The following is a 26,685-nucleotide window of genomic DNA, read 5'->3' on the forward strand; positions in this document are numbered from 1 at the left end:
ATAATTGTTGTTTATTCCGGAATGTGGGGAGGTGAGTTCAATCCCACACATTCTTTAAAATATAACTACAATGTTATATAGAGAGATGTTATATTTTGTAAGCATAAAATTGTGATTAAGAAATTAGGTGAGCGGAGTGAGAGAAGTGTAAGTTGACATATTATGGTAATAAACTGGCACCTAAAAGGAGCTAAGATCTTATTTAGTCAGTTAAACCTACTTACGCAAGTTGAAGCGCAGCGGGCAGTTCCAATGTGTAGAAGAAACGTTAGCAGAAAATTAAAAGTACTTAAATTTGGAAAAAAATTACGAATACGAATAAAAAGATTATTTTTATTAAAATAACCAAAACTATATAAAAATAAAACAAGAATTGTACAGTTTTTACTTTATATAACATAACTAACTAACCATAACGCCGTGTCCCGCAATTTAAATAACCTAAACTACATACAAATACAAAACTTGCATAGTTTTTGCTTTATATAACATAACTAACTACCACCACGCCGTATACCGCACAGGTAGGCAGAGATGATTGATTGAATTTAAACATTCCTTCAGAAAAGCCGTCGAACAACAGAATAGCGGTTTGGAAGCTACTTAAACGTCAGATTGATGTAACCATAGACAAAAGACAAACTTACGTGGTTTTCTTAAGTGACCATATGACGGTACTTAATTACAACAATAATATATATATAACAAAATTATATCAAATAGAATAGAAAAAAGGATGTAAAAGAAGGAAAGAGATAAGAATGAGAAAAGGATTTCAATATAATAATAATTGAGAGATTATATTGTATTTTAAAGTATAAACGATTTTAATATGCAATTGATATGGTGTTTTTATTGAGCTTTTGAATTTTTTATAATTCGTTTCCAATCTTAAGTTAAGAGGTAATTGGTTTAACCATTTGACACCAAAATATTTATAAAATTGTTGGGCTGTGGTGGTGTTACAGCGCGGGATGGTTATAGAGCCAAGAATACTTTGTCTATTGCTGTTCGGAAAAGTTATTAAGTTGTCATTGTCGAAACAATCTTTATGTATAAAAGAGTTATTTTTTAATAAATAATATGAAGTGAAGGGACTTTAAATTCTTGAAATAATCTGATTGTGGGGTAATCATACGGTTTTTTCAAAATTATTTTTATTAATATTCTTTGGATGATTTCTAAAGGTAAGAGAGAAGTTTTGAATGCTCTACCCCAACCAACAATTCCATATTGTAATACAGATTGAATTAGTGAAAAATAGATGGTTCTTAATAATTTAAAATTTAGTATGTTTCGTATTCTAAGAAAAATGTACAATAATTTTTTTAACCTTTCTACTATTGAATTGATTTGTAATTTCCACTTTATGTTACTATCTATAATTACGCAGATATTTTACATTAGTTTTAACAGTAAGTACAGAGCAGTCAGGTTAACATAAATTTGAAATTCTATTACAATTTATATGAGTGTATACTTATCTTTAAATTATCAGGGAATGAATTTTTATTGATGGTGAAAGGTATTATAAAAGTTTTTTCAGTATTAAGTGTTAACAAATTTTAATCGAACCATTTTTTGGTATGTTTATGTCTAATTCTGCTGTTCTTTGGGTTTCATTCCAAGTTAAATTCCCTCAGTTTAAATTGCTGTGTCGTCAGCGTATGAAATAAGTTTAGACATAATTGTGAGTTTAAAAATATCGTTCACATAAATGATGAAAAGAATTGGACCTAGAACAGTTCCCTGCGGGATGCCAAAATGTGTGGTCTGCGAATCACTCAGAGAGCCATTTAATTTAGCATTGCTTATCCAGTCACAGGGGGTTGTTTATCGGTTGTATAAACTTAAATTAACAATAACAATTTAAATTTCCAAGGTATTTAAAATGTTCTTTACTTTTCTTCTTGGAAACAAGATACACTTTACATTTAAGTTTCTGTTTTGCAATAAACTTTAATTTTTAAAAATCGTAATATTTTCATTTCAAACATGAAAAACGATGAAAAAAACCTCGACACAAACATATTTGATTCAAAACAAAAAGAGAAATAAAAAAATATTAAAACACAGACCTATTGCTTATAATAAATTGCAAGATAACTTCATTTTATATCTCGTTCATACAACTACAAATGATTAAATATTAATAATTCCCAGAGGATGGCCAAAACACCAGACATTTTGGATCCATTTTGTCATCAATATAGACTTCGATTTTTCAGAACTTTGTATTTAACCTTTGCATGCATAAGGAATTTATAGAAGTTTTATTATATTCAGGCGATAAATTTCAATTCAAAAATAATAAGTAAGATTGCTTTACCTCGTGATAAGATTACACTATATTATTCACAATATGACATTATTAATGGATTAAAACTGATAAAATAACACAAATAATATTGAATTATACTAATAGAATGGTGAATTGGTCATTATAATAGAAAATATTATTAAAAATGTGATTTCAATCAAACATAATACAATCACTCGCGGGTAAACTGACGTGCCGGATACGCATCCACGCAAAGGCGCGCATGCGCGTGGGTGTGAAAATTGCAATATTATTATTGGTAATAATTCCAACCAAACAGTGTACAATTTTTGTACGATGTGTGACAAAAACACCGTTTAACGAATGTGAAATGGTTTTCCTTTAGTAAGGCTGTAAACGTGTGTTATCTTCCATATATTTTTTAAATTCAGTGTATATGACCGACAAACATCATCACACTATTTAACATACGCATGTCTGTTGTTATATGTTGTGTACTAACTATTTTTTCTTCTGAAAAATTAGAATAAATTTCTGTAATAATTTGTATACATCATTTTAATTTAATTTTCCGCAAGCATCTCATACTTCTAAATAATTTTCAAACTATCTTAACGAGGTCTCATCATCTAAACAAATAAAAGTTGCTCATTTAATTCAGAATTGCAATGTTACATTATAATATTACAATAAAAATATATTATTAGATATACATAAAATTAGTGTTTGATACTAACATTCGAAAATAATCGATTCTTTAGTTTTATAAATAACCAAATCAATTAAAAGGTATTTTACTAAGCGATTTAAGACAATTTATTGAGAAACAAATGCTTCTGCCATGTGACCCATTTATCAAAGATATTTATTTTGAATACTGGATTAACGAAGGATATATGATTAATAATGGCAAGTTTCAAGCGAGGCTATTCTTTTAATGAGTACGCATATGGTTTTGTAAGGAAAACTTTTGTGCAGATGAATAATTTCACGCGGAACAAGAAAAAGGTTTTTCTCCATTGTGGGTCAGTAAGTGTGTCGTGAAATTACTTTTTTCAAAACATAATTAATTGCAATCGGGACATGAAAAAAGTTTTTCTCTACTGTGAGTTCTGATGTGTAAGATCAAAGATCTCTTTTGAGAACATGAATAGTTACACACGGAACAAGAAAAAGGTTTTTCTCCACTGTGTGTTATTACATGTCTCATCAAATCTCCCCTTCGAGAACAGGAATAACTACAGTCGGAACACGAAAAAGGTTTTTCTCCACTGTGAGTCATCATGTGTAACATCAAAGATCCCTTTCGCCAACATGAATAGTTACAGTCAAAACATGAAAAAGGTTTTTTACTACTATGAGTGAGCATGTGTTGCGTTAAATTACTCTTTACAGAACATGAATAGCTACAGGCGGTACAAGAAAAGGGCTTTTTTGCGCTGTGAATCAGCATGCGACTCTTCAAAGCACCCTTTCGTGAATATGAATGGCTGCAGACGGAACATGAAAAAGGTTTTTCTCCACTGTTTATTTATTTATTTATTTTATTGCATCTCACTATACATAAAACACTTTTTTTTCACATAATAATCAACCTCACTAGGACTAAGCCTGTATCGAGGTTAACGATTTACATATGAGTGAAGCAAACATAAGAGTATCACAAACATAAAGTAATTTTACATAAAAACACAAAATATTTCAAAATTAAAGTAAAAATGAGTATTAGATGTGTTACCAGATGGGTAATTTGACAGTATATTGTAACAATATTTGAACCATAACTAATCATTATTCAAAAGAAGAAGCAAAGTAGATAATAATAATTTTTAACGATTTGAGATAGCACTGATTAACCACTGAGAGACAGGAATTCGGATAGGACGAGGGACATGGTAAAATTAAAAAATAAGATCGATGCTCAAGGTATGAAAAACCATTTTATCTCCAGCACCTTTCGAACGAAGAACTCAAAGCAGAAGAAAAACCCATTTTTCTTATGAGATTTAAGATCCAACTTTGTATTGCGTTTGTTTTGATTTTAGAAAATTTACGCGACGAACTCAATTAGTTTTATTTTATGATTAAAAAATACAAATTGTTAGATAATAACATTTCAATAGAAATGTTATTCTTCTTTATCTATATTCTATATTGTGGCTTTTATTTTTATATGTGTTTTATTAAGAAAATAATTAATTAAGACCGATGGAACCTATGCGTAAGCCAAATACTAAGTTTTGTGATCGCGCTTTCGGAGTATCTGGGCTGAAGGCTTGGAATAAACTCCCTCCGAAAATAAGATCCATAACAGTTTTCAGGTCTAAGCTAAAAACATTGTTTTAAGCTGTCATACCCTTAAATTAAATAAACCATTCCTGAGAGTAGCATTGTTATATTGCCTATAATATATACTAATCTACTAAAAAACTTGCTTTTTACTTCAAGTTAAATAGAAAAAAAATCTAGATTGCATTTAGTATATACTTATTTATAAATATATCCTTACCGACGTAAAGAGCAAACGCAAGAATACAAAATTACAGGCTTAATTAAATACCTCTCGTTACTGCCCGGTCCATGCTGACATCACAGCCTTAATTATACAACTCTCGTTACCGCCCGGTATATGCTGACATCACAGCCTTTATTAAATACCTTTCGTTACCGCCCGGTATATGCTGACATCACAGCCTTAATTAAATACCTTTCGTTACCGCCCGGTATATGCTGACATCACAGCCTTAATTAAATACCTTTCGTTACCGCCCGGTCTATGCTGACATCACAGCCTTAATTAAATACCTTTCGTTACCGCCCGGTCTATGCTGACATCACAGACTTAATTATACAACTCTAGTTATCGCCCGGTCCATGCTGACATCACAGACTAAATTAAATACCTTTCGTTACCTCCCAGTCTATTCAAGTAAGTTTAAAAAAGTATTAGTGGTTGGCGAGACGAGATGAAAAAAATGCGCGGGTGGAGGTAACATCACCAATACAATTGAAGGCTGGCTGAAGGCTAAAATAATAGTCAAATAACTAATTAACGGCAAAAGGTGGCACCGTGAACAAGCCGAATGTTTACAAAACCTCTGAAATCCACTTACTGACTGTCGGTATAGTCCCAGTATACTGCAAGCATTCTTTCTTTACATCCTGGAGGTCGAAATCTATAACCGTATACGGCATCTCACCCTCTTCCTGTGACCCTGGTTCCAACTTGATGGAAGCACTCTCTGGGTTGAGAAAATCCATGACTCAGTTCAAAATACCTATAATAACTGCAAAAATTAATGAATTAGTCCAATTTGCATAACGTCGTATCCCGCAATTGAAATAATCTAAACTACATACAAAACTTGCATAGTTATGGTTTTATATAACGAAAGTAAGTACCACCAAGTCGCAAACCCGCAGAGGAAGGGAGAGAGAGACTGACCGTCCAAATAATTTTAACATTCCTTTAGAAAAGCCGTCAAACAATGGAATTTTGGTGCGGACGCTAGTGAAACGTCAGATTGATGTAACCATAGACAAAATACAATCTTACGTGGTTTTTCAAAGTGATTGACAAATTAAAAAGCGTTTATTTCGTTACATGTGACATTATTAAACGTGAAGTACTAACCTGAAGTCAGTAGTCAGACGCCATGTATTCAAATGATCCACATCACAAATTGTAAATATTGTAATTTTTTTTTAAATAAATTTTCGTCTCAATAGATCCATTTAATTTGATAATTGAATTTAATAAGTTCCGAAGGCTTGGAATAAACTCCCTCCGGAATCCATAACAAGTCCAACAGAATTCAGGTATAAACTAAAAACTTATCTTTTAAAGCTGTCATACCCTCAAATTAAATTTACCATTCATGAGAGTAGCATTCTTGTATTGCCAATAATATATCCAAATCACACTTTTCTTATTGAAAGCAGTTTAGCGGTTGCTCAGAATGAAATAGTAAAAAAACGTTCATAGTAGGCACAAGAAACTACTTTCAAATTGTGTAATATTTAATTATTGAAGACAATATAAGCGATTCCTAAACGAATCTTTGAAACAGAAAAATCAGATAAAGATGCGGTCACATCTAAGACTAGTACCTTATTCAAATGTTCGTTTAGGAATCGCTTTATTGTCTTCTATAATTATTCATTACTATAATTTGAGGTTTTTCTCATTAAGTTATTCCAGAAATATTAAATATTTATTCTAGACTTGCAGTTCGGTAGTTCTTATTCGAAGTATGATACAGTTAAATATGACCGAAGGAGATAGGGTCCCATTAGCTCAGTTGGCAGAGCGGTGCCCCGGCAAGGCCAGGGTCCATAAATAAATATAAAAAATAAAAATAAAAAAGTTTAATAGTCTAATGTATTCATTGCTGGAATTGTTGTGCAATCTATTTCAATCTCATTTACCCGTAAAGCTATTTTATATTGTTTCTCCCTCTTTATACATATATCCGGTTTATCGAAATAATAAGTAAAAATCCGTTCATATGAACAAAGTTAATGTTTTATTTCGAAAAAAAAAATGTTTTCACAATAATAATAACATGGCACTTATATAGCGCAGTTTAGTGACATTTCACTTCAAGTGCACTTAACTAAAACAAATTTAAAAACGGTTATTTAGTATTAGTGGTCATGTTCTTAAAATTATTCCTACAGTGTGCCTTACCCAATACAGATCTAATCTTATAACACTAAATATACTGTTTATACAAAGTGATGACAAAACTTAGAATAACAATAACAGCAGGACAGGACAAAACGAATATTAAAACTAACAATATAATTTAAAACAGGAGGCAGTTTGTGCTCAGAAATGAGAATGTTCTATAAATATCGAAAAGAAGTTTAGATTTATAAATGTTGCGATATTTTAAATAATTTAGTTTTTAAAGCCCGTTTAAATTCAGCCAGGTTTTGGAGATTGGTAAGAGCTGAGGTAAGTCTATTCCAGATGAGCGGGCCTGTTACACGAAAAGAGCGATCATAGTAAACGGCTCGATTTGACCTAGAAAGTTCGATTAGACGATTATTAACATCTAGATCTGATGACCTTAGAGTAAGATGTCTATTGCTTAAGTTTTGTCGGCCACATAGTTCTGATATGTAGGCTGGCGCTATTCCTTGCAATGCTTTGAAGATCATTAAGCAGATCTTAAAATCTTTTCTTTCAGGGCATCGAAACCAGTGAAGGCGATCCCTTAGAAGTGGGGTTATACGACAAAACTTAGGTTCACCAAAAATCATTTTCGCCGCAGCATTATCAACTGACTGGATTCTATTGATTTGTTTCTGAGGTAGGCCGGCATATGCACTATTGCTATTACGAATTTATAAGTGACTTTGCCCCATCAGAGGGAAGCCATCTCCTGATTGATTTCATCTGCCTTAGATGGAAAAAGCCAGAACTCACAACTTTTGACATCTGCGATTCAAGAGGAAGACTATTGTTCATAGTGAAACCCAAAAAATTTATTTCTGCAGAAGGGATTATATCTGTATCCTGAAAACGGATTGGACTTGAAGTCAAGGATAGTTTGCCTTCCAGAAGAAGCTATCCACATAAATTCTGTCTTTGTCGGATTTAATTTAAGTTGACAGACATCCAACTTGAGATTGTGTTGAGGCTAACCACATCGTTTTTAAGGACGTCTTTTTCGTCCGGAGAACACAACTTGAAAATCAAACGATCATCTGCGTAGCCTTGTGAATGAGTTGTTCAAGACGATTTGTATAGAGCATGAAAAGAATGGGGCCTAGGACAAAACCATGGGGAACTCTGAACTTGATAGGACCTGGAGTTTCAGGTGATGTACATTTATTGAAAGTTACTCAGGCTACTAGTCCAGACAGGTACCGTGTCATCCATTGGAGTGCATCACTTCGAACGCCACATTCGGTTTCAAGCACATTTAATAAAAAAAACACACGATCTACTGTGTCGAATGCCGCACTCATGTCAAGAACAGATATCAAACCCAAGTTTCCTGCTTCTATCTCGATGATCAAGTCTGAAACAACCCGCAAAAGAACAGTTTGATTGGCAACGATTGTTTGGCAACGATTTTTTCAAGCAGTTTTGATAGGAATGGTAGATTGGATATTGGCCTGTAATTTTCTGTATTATCAGAGTAAGTATCGGAGTAATAGTTGTTTTTTTAAGTGTTCTCGTTATAAGTGAATTTACTAGAGACTTCTGGATAATTGCGGTAATTACAGGTACTATATCCAGAAGACATTGCTTCAAGGGCCAGGTCGGTATGGGGTCTTGAGCGGATTGCTTATTTGATCAGGACTTCACAACAAGTATGAAATCTTCTTCCGTTACTGCTGCAAAAGTAGTGAAGTTACCAGAGAGCAGACTTGTTGCTGCAATACTACCCCACTAAGGGCCCGAATATTTTCAATTTTGCTTTTAAAATATGTCGCGTGACTATCCGCTTCAAGAGAGGAATCAACCTAGATATTGCTCCACATAAAGTTTTTATATTATGCCGCAGTTTCGTGGGTCCTATTCTGACTCAATTTGCACACACCAAAAGTTAGATTTTTTCTGCGTTACTTCTTGCTTGTAAGCATTTTGCTTCGCAATGCAAAGTTGCCGATTGCTGAAAGTCGGATTTCGTCTGTAAAACCTATCAAATTTCCGCATTTTCCTTTTCTTCTTGAGACACTCAGCACCAAACCATTTGCAACAATTTCGAATGTATCAGACCTTCTCTGTGAAAGGCGCATTTTTGTCAGTAGCATAGAATTATAAACTCATCTACTAATGTAATATATACAATAATATAATGCACACTCCTCTTCCAACCACAAGCTAATGCTTCTCTGGAAGAGTAATATTAAATATTGTCATCATAAATTGTAAACCTTATTACAAATATGTACTTTTCTTTTAAAAAAATGATAATAACTTTGTAAATAGCAAAATCACAAGTGAATCACACATTTACTTTTGTGGCGCTAACGAACGAATGATTGGAATAACAGCAACCACGTAGTCCGTCCGCTGTACTGCCATTGGCTTTTTGGTCTATTAGAGTAATACCCCCGTAAAGGAGAGTTTGAATTTCACACACAGATATGGCTTGCATGTTGGATACGTTAATCTGAAATGAAACTTAAAGGCCATGAAACTTCGGTAGATAGAGAACTGGTTAAATAATTTATTATTTGCAACATTTTTCGTGGATTAACAAAATTTATCTTCTATTATTTTTTTCTTGGAGTATGTTTCGTTTGAATTTGCAATAGTCTTATTCAAATGTTTTCATAAATTGTATAGTTTCTTAACGTGATTATATCGTATGGATTTCTTAACATAGCAATAATCTGTGTGATCCATGGATTAAAGTGAACATTTTTTTACTAAATTTTCTTTTCAATTATGATAGAAGTTGAAAAATCGTAATGCTGGATGAGATCTATAAAAAAATTTCATGGTTAATTTTGCTCGTGCATACAAGGCAGTTTTTTCCAATTGGTTAACAATTGCAGATGATGTTTAGTTCCATTCCACGTCCAGTGGCAACGTCAGATCTAAGATTCATAATCGCTAGTTTAGATCAAGGTTTTTCTGTGAATTAGTCCGAATGTGTCTTATTATGGTAAAATTTCGTGAAGATAAATACTTACACACGAAAGAAAAAAGATTTATTTCTATAGTGAGTCAGCATATGTCTATTCAAATTTCTAAAAAACAAAAAAAAAGTTTTTCTCCACTGTGAGTCCTCATGAGTACCATCTAAGATCCCTTTTGAGAACATTGAAACCCGCATTCGGGATGTGAAAAAGGTTTTATTACACTGTGAGTCATCGTGTGTGACGTCAAATGTCCTTTTTTAGAACATGCATATTTGGAGACGGAAAATGCAAAAGGTTTTTATCAACTATGCGTCAGCCGGTGCCGCGTCAAATTAGTCTTTAGAGAACAAGAATAATTTCAGTCAGAACATGAAAAAGGTTTTATTCGACTGTGAGTCAGCATGTGAACCGTCAACGATCCCTTTCGCGAACAAGAATAATTACAGTCAGAGCATGAAAAGGGTTTTATTCCACTGTGAGTCATCATGTGTAACTTCAAAGATCCCTTTTGAGAACATGAATAGCTGCATTCGGGACATGAGAAAGGTTTTTTTCCGCTATGAGTCAGTATGTGCCGTGTCAAATTAGTCTTTAAAGAACATGAATAATTACAGTCAGCGCATGAAAAAGGTTTTTCGCCACTGTGAGTCTTCATGTGAAACGTCAAAGATCCCTTTTGAGAACATGTATAGTTGCAGGCGGAACATGAAAAAGGTTTTTGTCCGGTATGAGTCAGCATGTGTCGCGTCAACTTACTCTTTTCAGTACATGAATAATTACAGATGTTGCATGAAAAAGGTTTTTCACCACTATGAGTCATCATGTGTACCTTCAAAGATCCCTTTTGTGAACATGAATAACTGCATTCGGGACATAAAAACGGTTTTTTCCCACTGTGAGTCATCATGTGTAACGTCAAAGATCCCTTTTGAGAAAATGAATAACTGCATTCAGGACATGAAAAAGGTTTTTCTCCACTGTGTGTCATCATGTGTGCAGGCAAATGTCCTTTTTGAGAACATGAATAACTGCAATGGGCACATGAAAAGGGTTTTTCTCCAGTATGGGTGCGCAAGTGAAGTCCTAAGTTTGACTTGTGAAAGCAGGAGTAGTTACAATAGGAACAGAAGAATCGCTTTTTTACCGGTTGCATCTTCAGATCTGTCAATAAGTCAGAAAAAGATTAAGAATATAAGGTGTAAAGTGTAAACACAGTTAAATCATAGAACGTTAAAATAAAATAAAAAACATGAATTCTTCATTCAAACTTGTTTTACCTGTTGTCTGGGTAGTTCTATCAAAGTGATTGAAGCATTCCTTTTTAATATCCAACAGGTCAATGTGAATTTCCGTATAAGGAATTCCCCCACCATATTCTTCTTTTTGCTCTGGTTCCGCCTTGTTTGAAAAAGTTTTCACATTGATAGTGCCTGTAAAATAAAAAAATATATACTTATATAATAATACAGTATATATAAATATAATTTTACGCCCGTGGGGCTTTAACGAAAAATAGGTAGTCAAATTTAAATACGAGAATTAATTTTGACAGTGCGAAAGAAATAATAAAAATAAAATTACAAGAGACAAAAAATACAGAAATGAAATAAAAATTTATGTTAAGTCGAATTCAATGAGCCAACCAAATTTTCAAGAGTAGGGTTGGAATAGGTCTTTATTATGACTCACGAAATTCACCAAGCTAACATAAAACATGTCAGTATTGGTTTTCCATTTGCGAAACCGCTGTACAGGAGATTGGATAATGTAGTTGCGCTTATACGTACTGTGTCGAGTATTGTTTCGTGTTGTATTTGTAGGTAGGTGAAGGTTTGGAAGTTGCAGGAGTTCGGAGCAGTCTAATTTGGAGGGTTAGTTTGTATAAATAAGAAAGTTTGATCCGATATTTTGATTCTGCCTACTAATGTATGAATGTTTACGATTATATTTAATAGGAAATGATTATTTGTGTATTCTAGCGAAATACTTCATTTCAAATATATATATGGTATATATTTGTTTGTATTCACTCGTTAAAATAACAGTCCATTTAAGTACCAATAGTCGGTACGCATTAGTAGGTAGTGTTTGACAATTATTTTCAATTATTTTTGTAGAGTGTGATATCATCAGTAAAGAGCAATTCCTCAACATCTTCGAAGCAATTTATTATATCGTTGATGAAAATGAGGAATAAAACTGGACCAAGACAATTCTATATTCCTAGCTAGAATAATGTGGTGTCAAAGCGGTGGTGGCAAAAATTCCTCCGCTGCTCATTTCACTAGGGAATTCCTGCGTCGAGATGTGCAGCTTAACAAATATATTTTACAAATACATACATAGACGGATTACATCGAATATTTCTTATTTTGATTGTAAATATAGTAATATGATTGTTCCATTTTAGATTTCTATCAATTATTTGGCCAAGATATTTGATATTGTCACACAATAACACTCCTGCACACAACGATGTATTTTTAAAGAATGGTCCAAAGACGGCTGATTTACAGATTAAATGTTTAGTATAATATATTTTCTTTTGGTCATGTTTAAGATTAAGAGGTTTTGATTTTCAAGCCTAATTTCGAGTGCCATCAATCCCGCCTCGCACTTAGCACAAGTTTTATCCCATGTATCACCAGCAAATACCAAAAAGTGCCATCTGCAAATACAACTGAAATACCAGAAAAAGGCAGCTTACAAATATCTTTAATATATAACAAAAATAAAATTGGAACTAGAACACTACCCTGAGGAACACCATACACTTTTGGTTTGTTTAAATAAATGTGACCATTAATCGTTAATCTCTGCGATTCCAAGCTAAGTTCTGACCCAATCTATAGCTTTATTAACAATACACATTGAACTCAGTTTTTATAGGAATAAACCGTGGGATACATTGTCAAATACCTTGCACAAGTGTAAAAAGACAGCCATGACTTTTTTGTCAGCATCTAAAGCTTATACGACTGAGGTGATCATTTTTAACTCTTCATCACTGGTTCCCATTTTCTCCCGTAAGCCAAACTGGTTATCTTTATATATATATATATATATATATATATATATATATAAGTCATTATTCCCATATTCTCCCGTAAGCCAAACTGGTTATCTTTATATATATATATAAGTCATTAACCTTATTTTAGATAATTTCTCTATTATTTTAAATAAGTTGTTTAGCAGGGAGATAGGTCGATAAGTATTAACATCTAGGTTATCCCCTCCATCAAATAAAGGTAGAAATTCTGTATTTTATCAGCGATTAACAAGCCAAGTAATTGATTCTATAGCGTCACCAGTACTTAAGTTCTCCCTAAATTCATACCGTGTTTGCGAAAATATTTTATTAATTTCTGAGAAGGAAAGTAGTTGTTTTTTAAGTATTTTCTCCAATATTTTTGAAAACGTATTGAGTAGGTTTATTGGTAAATAGTTGTTAATGTAATTTTAACATCCTTGTTAAAATATTGGTATAACAATAGCTTGTTTGAGAGCTTTGGGAAAATCGCTTTCAGTTAAAGACAGATTGACTAGGTATGTTAGAGGTATTTTTCATTGCATTTCATTACATCAGTCCTCCGAGATACATTTCATTTTAGAGAAGAAATAGTTTTTTCGATTTCGTCATTGGCGATTTGTTTAACTCGAGCTTCTTTTCCTGCTCAAAAGGTTCGTTAATTTGTAATGCTTCATTACATTACAAAGCTTGCTTTGCTAAATTAGTAGTTACATTGTTTATATTCAGCTAGTAAATTGTTGTAACGTTGAAAGATTAAGAACTGGTTGTTTCACTTCAAAGAATGTTTTAACAACTGCTTAAACGGGCACATGATGTAGGACTTATTGTTAGTGTTAAAAAACAATTATACTTATAAATAAATAATTTTTTAACATAATAACTTTTCTTGTTTGCGAATAAGTTTTTTGCTTTGTGATGGCATTATTTATTTTACTTAAAGGACAAAAAACCTTGTTCACATCACTTCCTTTACATAAACAATCTACATGTTTCGTGGGCGATGTTCTATTCTACTGGATTAAGATACTAATAAAAAACTTTTAATTTTGATAGTGATTAAGATAAGATAAGGGTATTATTGATAAACTTGTAAAATCAGGAATTAGATAAGAGACTAATATAAATAATTTAAAAAAATATAAAGGACCCCAGATATCCAGTTTGAGACCGATCCTTTTGGAAGGATAAACCGTTTACACTTGAGCACCTTCAGTACGGCGTTTTGTTGTTTGAAGCCAATGGAATAATGCTTTATTGCATCAATATTGTGTTTTCAGTGCATTGTATTTAATTTAACTTTATTATATCCCAAATAAGGTAAGGTTGCAACATGAGATTTGTGAGTAAAAGTTAAAAGATTGCTGTAGTACTTATATAGGTACAGCAAGAGAGGACGTTATGAACAAGTAAATTATGTCCTGTCTGTGCAATATTTCAAAACGGACAAGGATTCCGAACATCAGTATTTAACAACCTACATTTCAAAAGTAATGTGCAACGCAACTTACTGGCTGTCCGAGCATTCTCCGCATTCTGCAAACATTCCTTCTTTACATCTGGGAGGTCGAAATCCATATCCGTATAAGGCATTTCACCTCCATTGTCTTCCCGGGGCACTGGTTCCGTCTTGATGGATACATTCTCTGGATTAAGTTGATCCATGGCTCTGTTGTGCACAAAACATATGTCTGAAACTTCCCAAAACTGAGCGGTATTTTAACGGAACTCCAATTTGTATGAGATATGAAAATTATCTTTAGGTTTTAATAATTTCCCAAGCAATGGAATCTACTGTAAAAATATTTTCAAATGAGGATATACTAGTGACATTGAAGATAAGACGATTGAAATCGGTTGAGAGAATCGTCGTCAATCGTCGGAATACAATAATCTAACGCTATCTACAGGATGCAACTACAGAAGCATGCGTCAGCGGTAATTTTTAGGTTATACTGATAATACATAGACAAAATTAAAGTCATAGACTATAAACTATCATTTATATTTTCATTAGAGTTTTATTTTATTTTGTAGCGATTATGCATACAATATGCAAGGTTTGGTAACACGAGGTTATTTTGACGATGCTACTTTGCCCACGTGTTTTACATGTTCTATTGTTAAACTGTTCCCGAACTAACTCTCTGGGAGAGCGACCCTCTTTCTAAATGTGGTGGATGACAAATGAGCTATTCATCGAAACCTACAATGAGTTTACAAGGTTTTTAGCTCAACACTGAACAAGAATATATAAGGAAAGTTTGACCCATTACATGATTTTATTAAATACAAGCTCTTGAGCAAACGTACTTTCGCACGCAAAATGCCCAATTGTTCCCTTGTGACATAGGTACTTATTTTTTTTTCTTTTCCCTAAAAAAAAACTGTACTAAAAACTCGAAACCTACAATGAGTTTACAAATCAACCTGTTATCAATCTACTTAAGGGAAGTTAATTATTAATACTATTCATATAAAAGAAAAGGAGGAACGAGTAAAAAAAGGAATTTACTTAGTTATAAACACTATTAAAAATTTATTTAAAAAACATGTATAAAGAAGGGTGAGTCTTAATCCTAAGGCTTAATAATAGTTTTAAATTGTAATTCTTAAAACTAATTGTCCTTTTTCTTAATCCTTTATTATTGTTCATTCAATGTCTTAAAAGTTGGGTCACGTTACGAGATAAATATGCAAAAATTGTTCAGGCACTTCCCTTTACGATGATTCTGGAACCGCGGATCTCCACGTTCGCACTTATCACTGATACACAAAAGCGGCAACTTGGGCTGGTTCCGAAGGGCGGAATCAGTTCAACCTGGGCCAAGGCTCCGAAGGGCGGAGTCGGCAGGCAGCGACTTCTGAGAGGGCAGCTTCCTGGGCGGAAGTCTGTCGACCACTCTGGCTTCCTGGGCGGAAGTTCGCGGGGTTACGGGAAGAGCCTCGGTGACCGCTCCAAGGGGGAGGGCAAGAGGTTTCTCGGCGGACGTGAGATGGTGACTCCTGAGAGGCGAGAGCGTGACTGTTGAGAGGGCAGCTTCCTGAGCGGAAGCGCCTCGGCGGCCGCCCCAAGGGGGGGCGACATGATGACTGTCGGGTGCCAAAAAATCAACTGTTGGTTACGGAATCTGTCTTCAGCTGTTGAGGCGAGATGAGAACTGCCGAGAGGGCAGCTTCCTCGGCGACCGCCCCAAGGGGGGGGGGGGCGAGATGATCACTCTCCAATGCCAAAATATCAACTGTCTACTGTTTGACTCGGGACTGTTGGTTGCGGAATCTGTTGAGCTGCGCAATCCGGCGACTGTAGCGCGCCTGTCGTGGGGTGCTGGAACTAAAGTGGTTCCGCTTTACACCACTTCGGTACATTGTTTGAGTCCGTGGCGCTGGCATCGTCATTCTCACCGCTAGAGTTTTTGTTATTTTAAAAGATGTTAAAATTTGTACAAAAGACCTACAAACAATTACAATATAGCCTAGCCTTGGGCGAAGGTTTTTATTGCCGGCTCGCTGGTTTAACAATACACCCATTTCGGATTACGACTTGATGGGTGTATTTCCAAGTTGGCTTTCTAATTTTTTTTTTTTTGCGGGACCGGTGAAACTATTCACTAAATACTTAAGGTCTAATAATTCGAACTGCCGCCTACATCTGCGTGTAAAATTACAGAGACAGATGCGGGAGCACGTGTTCGCTTTGGTCTTTCTGTGAATTCAAGTCATGTATATACCTAGGGACATATCAAACCAATTTGACGTTTTTTGTGTTGAATTTTTTCAACGGTAATATAGTGAAAAATGTTGGGAATGCATGGAACCTCGAGAAAAACGTTTTTTTTTAATTTGATGAGCCAATCCGATAATTTCTTCAAATTCAAAAACATAATTCTGTTTAAAGAATTTTTGTGTAGTGATGGAGACGTTTTATCATTTGAAATATTATGTTATCACACCGAATAAAGTATCTACCGGAATAGGCACTCAAGAAAACACGAATCTTTTCGTCTTTTTGTCTATTATCAATCCGACATTTCACTACCTGCTGTCCCAAGATTCTGTTGGATTGGAATTTTTGAAAGGAGTCATTCTATTTTGTGTAGTTTGAAATTCGAATAACAGGAGAACCGTCATTTTTTCTTATAAATATTTAATAGTTTTTTGTCCACAGGTAGGTATTTATAATTTTTGTCAGTTTTAAGTTCCCTGGCTTTCTTGATAAGTAACATGGTAGAAGGCGTAAGGTGATCATTGATGAATATACGGCTTGCTACTCTTGCAAGGCCGATATTTGGTGAAGTCATGGTCCGGTGCCGACGAGCAGCTGCCAAGAAAGCGTCCTTGCAATCTCGCCGAAGAAGACGAATGATTATATATGATGTAGATGTGTGTGTGGATGTGATTTTAGGAGCTGCCGTTGGCCACACTCTTCAGGTCGCATTCATAGAATGAAGTCAATGTCCCCTTTTTGTAGTTGGTACCCAACTTTCTGGGATAAATTTATTATAATATCCGGAAGGTTTTCACTACTTGACATCGGAACTCCGTAATTTTCAACATTACAGTGTCTATCGAATTGTTCTCGTTCATTCATTTTCATATCTACGTTATTTATAACTTCCTTCAAATGAATAACATCGCAATCCAGAGAATCAATTTTAGCGGTTTTACTGCTCAAAGTCAAAGTCTTGGTGTTTAAAGTTTCAATTTGTGAAGATAAAAATTTCGCTGACTTTATAATAAATTCTAAGTGATCCATATAGTCATTGAATCTTGCGTCTAGCTTGCAAACAATGTATTTTCCATCCCCTTAAATCCATCGAGAGTCTTTAAGAGAAATAATAATAGTCAACGTGATTGGTTTAATGTCAAACACTCAGCCAATAACAGTACGGGTGGAGATTTAATGACCAATGAGAGATCTCCGCGGTGACGACACTATTTTCTCACTTCAATATTATTATTTTGCACAGAATGGTAGCAAGGATTTATTGGAGATTTATTTGGTTAAAGATGTTTATCAGCGCTAGTATATCGGATAAATAATTTCACTTTGTAGATTGAGAAAAAACTGTATTGATTAGGTACCGGAGTTATAAATTAGGATACTATTTTTTATTGATAATCAGAAAAATTACAGAAACCAATGCTTATCAACTGTTAAACGTTAGTAGGTAGTATTGTTATGTATTTATTTATTTAATACTATTTATTTATTTATTTATTTATTGTTTAGGAACATTTACAGACTATTAACATGAAAAAAAATCATTAGATAAGCGCTGCAAAAAAAAACGTATATGTCAACAGTCCACTTAAAAATGTTCACATCATGCACAGATTAAGTGTCATTATACACTATGTATTAACAAAAAAATATATAAACAGCAAAACGTGAGCAAAGGCAAACAAAGGAAATATCAGAAACAAAACATACAGATAAATATATGATCCAAAAAAAACAAGAGAAACAAAAATAAAACAGAAAACAAATAGAGTAAATAAAAAAAAAACAACAAACATTCACAATCTATTGCTAATTTGCTTTTTAAAATAAGTGAGACTATTTGCATATATATCTATGTAGTTACACTCAATAGAATTGTACAGACGACACATTCTAGATAATGGATTGAAGTAGGCAATATTGTTCTTAAATAATTCTAGATGGAATATATTATGATTCCTTAGATTACGTCTATTGGGAACTTTAATAAGAATATTGCTCACACATTGAGTTGCTTCAAGCTTGTCATGAATAATTTTGTGTAGACATATTAAGTCAGCAAATTGTCTTCTTTTATCCAGTGTCGTAAAGTTAAAGTATTGGAGTCGTTCCTCATAAGACTGCAGTACGGAACTTAGTCCATGTTTAAACGATAACAATCTTAGAATTTTTTTTTGTACAGATTCAATAGTTTTTGAATATTTCAAGTAGTGAGGGTTCCAGATAACACTACCATATTCCAATTTGCTTCTGACCAACGAGTGGTACAAGGTTATAATGGATTGGGTATTTTTAAATGGTTTCGATATTCTATGTATAAAACCAATCATTTTCAAGGATTTACTCGTGATATCACTGATATGTACATCAAACTTAAATTTTGAATCAAGTGTGATTCCTAGATCTCTAATAGTGGTGACTGCATTTAATTGAACATTATTAATGAAATATGCACGATTCTTTCGTCTTCTGTTACGAGTGAAGGTTATAATGTAACATTTTTCAATATTTAGAAACATATCGTTTTGAGTACACCAGCTATATAGTGTGTAAAGATCTTCTTGTAGCATAACTTGATCAGAATCAGTGGAAATTTTACGGTAAATCTTGAGATCATCAGCAAATAAAACAAAATGGCAGCGTAACATGGGGCCAAGGTCATTAATAAAGATTTAAAAAAGCAGTGGGCCAAGATTGGACCCCTGAGGTACACCTGAGGTTACAATTATGGGAGGTGACTCATACCCATTTATAAGTACTAACTGTGTTCTATTTTCCAAGTAAGATTTAAGCCATCTTAATAGATCACCGTGGATACCTATACGATCAAGCTTCTGTAGTAGAATAGAATGGTTTACTTTATCAAATGCCTTTTTAAAATCTGTGTAAATGGTATCTACTTGAGTTCTTTCGTTAAAAGCACTGCAAACGTAATCACAAAAGTCAAGAAGATTAGAATTAATAGATCTGTTGGGAACAAATCCATGTTGATTAATGCATAATTGTGGTTTAAAGTGTGTGAATATGAAATTATACATTATAGATTCGAAGACTTTTGCAAAACATGATAAAATACTGATTGGTCGGTAATTTTTCACAAAAGACTGATCACCAGATTTATGTATTGGAACAATATGTGCATTTTTCCATAAATCTGGGAAAGTTCCTGTAGATAATGATTCGTTAAATATAATGAAAAGTGGCTTAATCAACGAGCTAGAGCAACATCTTACAAACAGAGGAGGTATTTTGTCTGGTCCTGGGCCTTTATGTATATCAATTCTTTCTAAACAGGATTTGATTGATTCCATGCTTACATTAAGTTTACTAAGACTAAATTGGTTGAATAGAGCAGCATTTAGTCCGAAAGTATTTGATGTGGGATTCGACTGAGTATAAACTGATCCAAAGTAATTAGAGAACATGTTGGCAATCTGCTGTCCATTATTTGCAGACATTGAATCCATATACATTATTTTTGGAATAGAATTTGTATTACGCAATGATTTAGAATACGCCCAGAAAGTCTTCACATTATCTTTTATCCCTTGCTCAACTAGGTTAATATAGGTTGTGTAGCATTCTTTAAGTATTTTTTTTTATCTTTTTCTAAGAGTAGCAAACTCGGCATAGTCTCTTGGGTTGTTGTGTTTTTTAGCCCGTAGTCTAACCTTATTTTTCTCTTTGAGGAGCATTTTTAGAGATTCGCTAAACCAATTGGGATAGTGATTTTTTATGTGAGTTTTTTTTTTGGAATGTGTTTATCTATAATTTCCCATAGAATATTGTAGAATAACTGTACCTTATTGTTGAGATGACAGTTGCTGAAAAGTGAGGTCCAATTTACATTTGTTAGATCCTGACAACATCCTTCATAATTACCTTTCTTGAAGTTATGTTTGACAGGAGAGTGATTTTCTTGTAAGTATTGCATTTTTTCTAAATTTACATTTATTTCAAAACAGGGATGATGATGATCGATTTTTGATAAGTTAGCTGTGGCTGAAATATTAATATTGGTTTTATCGGATAGAACAAGGTCAAGAATATTAAAATTTTTGTTAAGTAAATAATTAAATTGGTGAAGGTTACACACTGAGATCAAATTGACAAGGCAGTGAGCTTTGTGACTAGAGTAATTGGATGGAGCTAGTATTTTTTTATAATATGCTATGTCAGGTGTCCATTTAATTTCAGGTTGATTAAAATCACCAATGATTATAAATTGAGATTTGGGATTAATGTGTTGCAAATAAATATCCTGAATATTTTTGATTCGATTACAGTAATCATCGACAGATAGATTAGGGGGAATGTACAGTACACACATGTAGATGAATGAGTTCGAATTTTCATGCGGTTTTATCATTAACCATAAATCTTCACCACCACTTTCCCAAGATGATTTATGAATTGTTATTATTTTTTTATTGACTGCTGCTAATACCCCCCCACCTTTTCTAGATGTAGAGTTAGTGGATTCCCGATCTCGTCGAAAAACCATGTAACGCTCGTCAAACAATTCATTATTGAATATTGATGAATTTAACCAAGTTTCAGTGAAGCAGATTACATCGTAATTATTGATTATAACTTCATTTTTTATGTCATTTGTTTTAGTTTTAATTCCCCTAACGTTTTGGTAGAAAATTTTCAGATTCATTTTGTATTTTATAAGACATATGTATACAATCAGTTAAAACACGGAGGATTACTGAGATAGTTTAAGGAGTGAATCCTTGTTTTTTACTAGTACTGAAGCAGAAGTGTCATCTTTTCTTAAGTAAACGCGCCCATGCTTGACCCACACGTACTTGTAGCGAAGATCTTTGGCGGCGCGCCTAGCAGCTGCGTGTATATCCTTGTTGTGTGGAGATAGATGTTCGCATACATAAATGGGGGAAGAGTCCGGGAATCCAAGATGTTGGCGATTCAATTTGTTATCAGATACATGTAATAAATACATGTTACATTATTTTGAAATTTACATAAAGTAGATATAATGAATCCCCATACTAGGCGCCTGTTTGCGCCGGCTGCCTGTTTCATGGTGACCAATTGAGTGTAATTACTTTGTATGAAATATGAAATCTAGTGTAAACATATGAAATTAGTAACTATAGATGAAGCTAAAATTTTGGAAAAATTGTAATAAAAAGTAGAAGATAAAAATTAGAAAGGAGAAAGAAGTAAATTAGCATTAGATTGTAAAAATGTACATAGTTATATATATATATAATTTTTAATATGTGTGCATGCAAGCACACATGTGTATATAGCAGCAGACATACCTATATACCTATAACAGCACATGTATACATACACCCATATGACGCATCCTCACGCATATAAACAATATATACACCTCTATCTGAGTACTTGGAATAGGCTACTAACACTATAACAATCACACATCAAAAAATCCCCGAGCGCTTTCCTGAAACTGTCGTATTTGGATATTGATTTTATTTCTAACGTTAAATTATTGAATATTTTTGGAGCAAGAAAGTTAAATTGTCTTTGTGCCATTGAGGTTTTTATTGGGGGAATAGTATAATTGGATTTGTTGGAATATCTTGTATTATGGGTCGATTCAAAAATATTTTTTTTTCGTATGTTTGAATTTATAGTAGGAGGATATGTTTTGACGTATAAGGATATGTTTTGACGTATAAGGATTTTATGTTGAGTACTTTGAAGTCGTTAAATAAGTCCTTCGTGGGGTATAAATAGTGTACAAACTTTTACCGTACAAAATCTCTGAGTTATAAATCTAGTTAGTGGTTTATTTATGCAGAGCACCGTCATCACACAGTTTTCTATATTGAAATACCGATGAGGTAACATTTAGCGTCTTCAGTCGACAAACACAGATCGCACTGTACCCCTCCAGCGGCTGTCAAATTCTTATTCTGATGCTTAGTGGCTAAAAATTTAATGTTTAATTCATACATATCCGCCGTGACTTCTATGGAATTTACAGCGTGTGTTTTAACTTATGTACACATATTTTAAAACAAGAATACTTAATCTGGGTGCATTTTACATTTCATTTGGAACCTAACAAAGATGACGCCTTTATTTGTAAAAGATAATTCTGTGTTTCTGTTTCGTTATATACAAATTGATTCTCCTGTTCTCTAAGCTCGGTTGAACAATCGATTCTTGCACATCTTGATGTCAAAATTCATTCGAAAGCACGAATCGAAACAATCTGGTCTGGAGCTCCACTACACTTGATAAACATACTTGATTCAGTGCAATAGAGGCCGGTCCGTCAAATTAACAACCCATTGTTAACTCCAAGAGGTTACTATTAAGAGATTCGTTAAAAATATCCCGGATGGCTTGACAAATGACATATTTTAATGGTACGTTGTTAGCCACTGAAGGTTTGATACGAATGTCGATATTCTTTTCTTTAAACCTGATTTGTTAACTGTAAACGATAAATACATATGTATAGTTTAGGATTTACTTTTCCAACATAATTAAGGTTAAATTAAGTTAAGGTTGAGAAGGTTTAGGTTATCAGTTCATTTGTAATGTTATTGAGTACCGCAACCAGATTTGTATGGTTTATTCTAAAAAGGTTTTGTAAACATCAAATAAATTTTTTTTTTTTCGGAATAACTATATTGAGTAAAACCTCAAATTGTAATATTTAAATATTGAAGACAATATTAGTGATTTCTAAACGAAAATCTGAAACAGAAAAATCAGAAAAGGAAACGGTCACATCTGGGACTCGAACCCAGGACCCTTGTCTTTCAGGGACAATGCTCTACCAACTGAGCTAAAGGGGACCCTATTCCCCTCGATCACTTTTAACTGTATCATACTTCGAATAAGAACTACTAACATTGTCTTCATTTTTTCACCGCACATTTTTATTGGCAACTATCTTTATGTATGATCGCAAGATTCAATCCGAACTAAATGCAATCCAGACAGCGTCTTTTTAGATAAACCTATTTTTTTTTTTTTTTTTTATTGCCATGGATTTTTATTGCAATGCCTGGATTGCATTTAGTTCGGGTTGAATCTTGCGATCATACATAAAGATAGTTGCCAGTAAAAATGTGCGGTGAAAAAATGAAGACAATGTTAGTAGTTCTTATTCGGAGTAAAATACAGTTAAAAGTGACCGAGGGGAATAGGGTCCCATTAGCTCAGTTGGTAGAGCATTGTCCCGGAAAGACAAGGGTCCTGGGTTCGAGTCCCAGATGTGACCGTTTCCTTTTCTGATTTTTCTGTTTCAGATTTTCGTTTAGAAATCACTAATATTGTCTTCAATATTTAAATAAATATTTATTCAACGAATTTTCAATTGTATAAAACCGCAGTTTACTAAAAATCTACATTAACTGACCACCACCTTCTTGAAGTGAAGGACAACTTCGTAGATTATTGCTATTCATATAAATTTGTTTATTCATATAACAAAACAAATCACATCTTTTTATGTATATAAACCACATATTAATGTTAATTTTGAATACTGGAGACTCCCTTGTGTTAAGTTATATCTAAGACCGAGAACCCGCCAGTTTCTAACAAGTCTGTTCTGTGAATGAGTCCGCTTGTGTCTTAGGGCCAATTGCATCGAAAATAATTAAAGTAAGGTTTAAAGTTAAATATTTAAACTGAGTTTAAGCCCTAACTAAAGTTAAGCTAAAATTCAACAAAATTGAGTTGCACCAACATTAAAATAGTTAGTTTAAAGTTACCAGTGTTGCCATCGAAATGGCTTCGAATTTTCCTTGTATTTGATGTTTGTTAATAAAAATAAACACATAATTATTTTTACGCATGTCAACACTGCAGTTCAACGCGCTTTATCATTGTCTTTGACGCATCTTTGACGTTTATGAAGTTTTGAGGTTATTTCGCAGCTCAGTTAAACAATAAAAATGGAAACAATCACAAAGTAAGTAGGTTTTATTATTGTCGTATGTGTATTTTATTCGACTTGTTATATTATTTTCTTCTCAATACGACGAACTTTACTTTCAGAGAGAGATCTTCAAACTTTAGCGCCGAAGATGTCATTTTGCTGAGAGAGCTCGTGGAGGCCCACAAGAATATTCTTTTGAATAAAAAAAGCGATGCTGTGCATGTCAAAGAGAAGGACCAGACATGGGAACTATTGACAACCAAATATAACGCCTCCTGTCCCGCAAACCGTTATAGATCCACTAAACAGCTTAGAAACAAGTTTGAAAACTTGAAAAAGTCTGCCAGAAAGGTTTGTAGATTGTCACACATTGTTTTCTGAAGTCATGGATTGTTTCAAAATTGAAATGATGAGTTAATGTTTTTTCCAGGAATCTTCACAATTCACAAAAGAACGCCGAAAGACTGGGGGTGGTCCACCACCATCCAAGCTCAGCGATAATGCAACGTGGATGCAAGGTGCCATGCAAATATCCATGGAAGGGATCAACTCTGAATTTGATGACGATGCTTCTATAAGTAAGTTCTATATACTATCCACTGTATGATTAGCATTCCAAACATCTTTACTTTCATTCACAGTTATGGATTGCGAATAATCATTTATTTATGACAAAATATGTTATAAAACCAAATCCAACATTCTGTTTTAAGCTGCTGAAATTCTGCCGTGCGCCCCGATCCTGCACATAAGACCCAAGACACCGGAAGACCCAACTGTGGAAGAAGCGGATGTTCAGACACCATTTTTGATGGAATTTGTAAGAAAGACGTTAATATTTTTTACAATTTATTTATTTATTTGATATCAACGGTATAAATATACCCTAAACACTGATTAAATATCATAAAATCATTGTTAATTAAGAAATAATAAAAAAAATAGAGTATAACAGTTAATTGTGGCATTTGATTGAGAAATGACACCACAATTACATACAAAAGTACAAATAAAATTGATTCTACTTTTTTTATAAGAAAACTCTCTTTTTAACTTTTGAAGGTTATTCTCATCAATGTAATATATCATTGAAGAAGATAATAATAATAATCTAAATTAAAATATGAAAATGTACATGACACAGAAAAAATAAAAGATAGCGGTTGCAACTGGGACTCGAACCCAGATCTCTCGTCTGGTAAAACTTTTCCATAAGCACAATACGTGTTGAAAAGGGAGAACTCATTTACCCGCTATGAGTATGGAACTTGTCCCCCAACTGTTAGCCAATTATTCTTCCCACAATAACATGGAATAATGATGTCTTTATAGGTGGCAGTGGAAGATCCCCCACTCCCTTGTGCATCGGAGTATCAAGGTGTAGCGACTAAACGCTTACCAATAACACCATCCCTGAAAAGTGAGTTTAGTTGTGCCTTAAGTATTATAGAATCTTATTATCTTAACAGCATCTCACTAAATGTTTCAGTAAATTTGTCTAAACTACCTAGTCTACCATAATTTAGAAAGGTAGTAGGTACTTACTATCTAACGTTTTTAATGTAATGTAATATTTTTTTAGGCCTATCAAGAAAAAGAAAATTATCCACGCCAAACGATGTCCGCAGAAATTTCATGGAGTTGGCGGATGCACAAAAAAAATCTGTAGATTTGTCTACAGATTTAGACCTCGAGCACAAAAAAATTCTTCACGAACAGGAATACAGGCATCGTGAAGCTATTTTTGAATTAAAAATTAAACACATGAAACATATACACGAGTTAGAAGTAAAAAAATTCAAAGAGGAAAACCGAAAGGAGAATGATTTCCCCGTTACAATAGATTAAAACATTTATTTTCTTTCTTTCTATTATTATTTGTAAATCTTTTTTATTTTTAAGTTAATTAATACATTATTTTATACAAAAAATTACAATAAATGAGCAAAATAACTGTTGACAAGATTTTGTCGTATGTCATTATTACCCTGTCCAACATTTTCAGGAAAATGTCCTCCGTCAATTTCTTGGAGAATGGTGACAAATCCCGAAAGTCCTTTCTACAACATTTCTTGTCCTGATTTGGCTTTCATTGTACAAAAGTTCAGCGTCAGAAACAGGATTTGCCAGTGGGGTTAATAAAT

At 33.5% G+C, this 26,685-nt stretch overlaps 1 protein-coding gene and 1 non-coding gene across 2 annotated transcripts; one reads left to right on the plus strand and one right to left on the minus strand.

Moving 5' to 3' along the window:
• Positions 1–23,377: 23,377 nt before the first annotated feature.
• Positions 23,378–23,451, minus strand: TRNAS-UGA (transfer RNA serine (anticodon UGA)). Its single transcript has one exon. It is a non-coding gene; the product is annotated as a tRNA-Ser (tRNA).
• A 1,386-nt stretch (positions 23,452–24,837) lies between these two features.
• Positions 24,838–26,389, plus strand: LOC149413903 (uncharacterized). Its single transcript, XM_089643918.1, has 4 exons — positions 24,838–25,119; positions 25,255–25,361; positions 25,874–25,961; positions 26,124–26,389. The coding sequence occupies exons 1-4, from the start codon at positions 25,053–25,055 to the stop codon at positions 26,387–26,389; spliced, it is 528 nt and encodes a 175-aa protein (XP_089500044.1). The 5' UTR covers positions 24,838–25,052.
• Positions 26,390–26,685: the final 296 nt, after the last annotated feature.

Source organism: Hesperophylax consimilis, chromosome 20, assembly GCF_061612785.1.
Source record: "Hesperophylax consimilis isolate HC1 chromosome 20, BYU_Hcon_1.0, whole genome shotgun sequence".
Taxonomy (NCBI): Eukaryota; Metazoa; Arthropoda; class Insecta; order Trichoptera; family Limnephilidae; genus Hesperophylax; species Hesperophylax consimilis.

Coding starts and splice junctions, on each gene's coding strand:
- LOC149413903 (XM_089643918.1), top strand. CDS start 25,053: ATGCAAGGTGCCATGCAAATATCCATGGAAGGGATCAACTCTGAATTT. Junction 25,362..25,873: donor CACCATTTTTGATGGAATTT/GTAAGAAAGACG, acceptor ATGTCTTTATAG/GTGGCAGTGGAAGATCCCCC. Junction 25,962..26,123: donor AATAACACCATCCCTGAAAA/GTGAGTTTAGTT, acceptor ATATTTTTTTAG/GCCTATCAAGAAAAAGAAAA.